Here is a 2,500-nt window from a genome sequence, read left to right on the forward strand (position 1 = left end):
AACGCTCTCATTTACATGCACAGACACACAGACACACACACACGCGCGCGCACGCACACACACACACACACACACACACACACACACATCCACACATCCACACGCATGTACACAGACACAAACACACACGTACACACACACACACACACACACACACACACACACACACACACACACACACACACACACACACACACACACACACACACACACACACACACACACACACACACACACACACACACACACACACACACACACACACACACACACACACAAAGAAAGGTGTTGGTTTGGCTTGGAAAGTGGTGGGGACATTTCAATGGCAAAGTCAAGACACGTCAAGTCAGCTTTTATTGTCACTTTCTTCATATGCACAAGGCATACAAGGGAAATGAAATTACAGATTGTCCAGGTATGCTGTTTTTGCATTATAATTGTGGAAAAACGTTTTTGAGATGAGCTAGGTTTATGCCGAAGGTGGTATGGACATGTCCCCACCATCCACACCTACACACACATACACACTAGAAGAGCTAGATCGGTGATTCCCAAACTGTACGCCCATTGATGGGCCTTGAAATCATTTCCTAAAAGTCAAAATAATATTAGTGTGTCTGTGTCTGTTGAGTTTTCCTGTTAATTGGGCCAGAGGTGGGCCCTGAGCATGTGTGAACATTTCAAGAGGTCCCCAAGTTGGGAAAGGTAGAGGTTAGTGAAGTGCCCTATTTGCAAGATAGCCCCCCACCCCCCCACCTATCCAGGCCCCTCTACTGGCCTTTGTTCTCTGGAACTCTGGGTAATCTGACCCCCGCCCCCCTTCACCCCCCACCCCACTATCACACATTCACACACACAAAGTACAGTCACACACACAGTGCAGTCACACACACACAGTGCAGTCACACAGACAGGCTGCAAGGACAGGACACGCAGGCTGAGGATCCTCCATTCCCTTGCCAGAAGGTAGTTGTAGACCTCTCTTGCACACACACACACACACACACACACACACACACACACACACACACACACACACACACACACACTTGCTCTACAAGATAGTATCCTTCTCTAGTAGATACAGTAGGCCTTGTGCTGATCTTTGGTCTGTCACCTTTGAGCTTGACTGTGGACGATGTTGAGGTGTACGCTGCATGCACGTGTATGTGTGCAAGTGTGTGTGTACTTGTGTACTCTCTTCTTTGGTAACTCCTGTGTAACCAATACCCTGTACCTAAATAACTGTAAGTTGCTTTGGATGTTTTTAGTTTTTTATAACCGTCAACTAAGTGTAATATAATGTAATGTAATGGTCGCCCTGCTTACTGTATTGTGTGTGTCTCTGTGTGTTTGTGTGTGTGTGTGTGTGTGTGTGTGTGTGTGTGTGTGTGTGTGTGTGTGTGTGTGTGTGTGTAGTTCAGCACTCTTCAGGTCCAGTGGAGAGATGTCTGTCTCCACGCAGCTGGGTCTGCTGTTATGGAAGAACTTCACATACCGACGCAGACAAACGGTAAGACACCAACCCTTTAATACCTTACTGTAATGTAATGTGTGTTTGTGTGTGTGTTTGTTTGCGTGTGTGTGTCTGTGTGTGTATGTGTATTTGCGGGTGGGGTGTAGTTGAATCTTGAATTTCTTTCTAGATAAATTAAGTGCTTCTTTAGTACTGTACTGTACTGTACTGTATTCTCTACTCTGTAACTCTCTCTTCCTCCCTCTCTCTCTCTCTCTCTCTCTTGTCCTTTATAATTCTTGTTTTGTCTCACTCTTTCCCACCATTCCTCTTCTGTCCCATCTCTCTCTCTCTCTCTCTCTCTCTCTCTGTCTTTGTCCACCACTGCTTATCGCTTGCTGTTCGTTCTGCTCATCGCTTCTCTTCCTCCCTCTCCTCCCTCGCTTCTCCTCTCTTCCTCCCTCTCCTCCCTGGCTTCTCCTCTCTTCCTCCCTCTCCTCCCTTGCTTCTCCTCTCTTCCTTCTTCTCCTCCCTTGCTTCTCCTCTCTTCCTCCCTTTCCTCCCTCGCTTCTCCTCTCTTCCTCCCTTTCCTCCCTCGCTTCTCCTCTCTTCCTCCCTCTCCTCCCTCGCTTCTCCTCTCTTCCTCCATCTCCTCCCTCACTTCTCTTCTTCCTTCAGTCTTTCCTCTTCTCTCTATCTGTGTGATTTAATAGGATCCTCTGTGAAGCCACAATGCCCGCCCCCTCTCTCTCTTTCTCTCTCTTTCCCTCCTTCTCTTTCTCGCTCTCTCTACTGCACTATTTCTACCTCTTTTCTTCCGCTTGTTCCGCTACTGCACTCTCTCTATCTCTCTCTCCCTCTCTCTCAAACTCTCTCTCTCTCTCTCTCTTTCTCTCTCTCTGTCCTTCTCTCTTTCTCTCTCTCTCTCTCTCTCTCTCTCTCTCTCTATCTCTCTCTCCCTCTCTCTCAAACTCTCTCTCTCCCTACTGCACATTCTCTCCCCCTCGCTCTCTCTCTCTCTCTCTCTCTCACACACACACACTC

General features: G+C 47.8%; 1 protein-coding gene across 1 annotated transcript in view; it reads left to right on the forward strand.

Annotated features, from left to right (window-relative positions):
• LOC134438481 (phospholipid-transporting ATPase ABCA1-like) overlaps nt 1-2,500 on the forward strand; it is a 62,218-nt gene that overhangs the window by 1,695 nt on the left and 58,023 nt on the right. Inside the window, exon 2 of the mRNA XM_063188059.1 lies at nt 1,420-1,513. Coding sequence (XP_063044129.1) covers nt 1,448-1,513 — 66 coding nt within the window. The 5' untranslated portion in view covers nt 1,420-1,447. The remainder of the gene's footprint in view (nt 1-1,419; nt 1,514-2,500) is intronic.

This window comes from Engraulis encrasicolus, chromosome 22 (assembly GCF_034702125.1).
Source record: "Engraulis encrasicolus isolate BLACKSEA-1 chromosome 22, IST_EnEncr_1.0, whole genome shotgun sequence".
Lineage (NCBI taxonomy): Eukaryota > Metazoa > Chordata > Actinopteri > Clupeiformes > Engraulidae > Engraulis > Engraulis encrasicolus.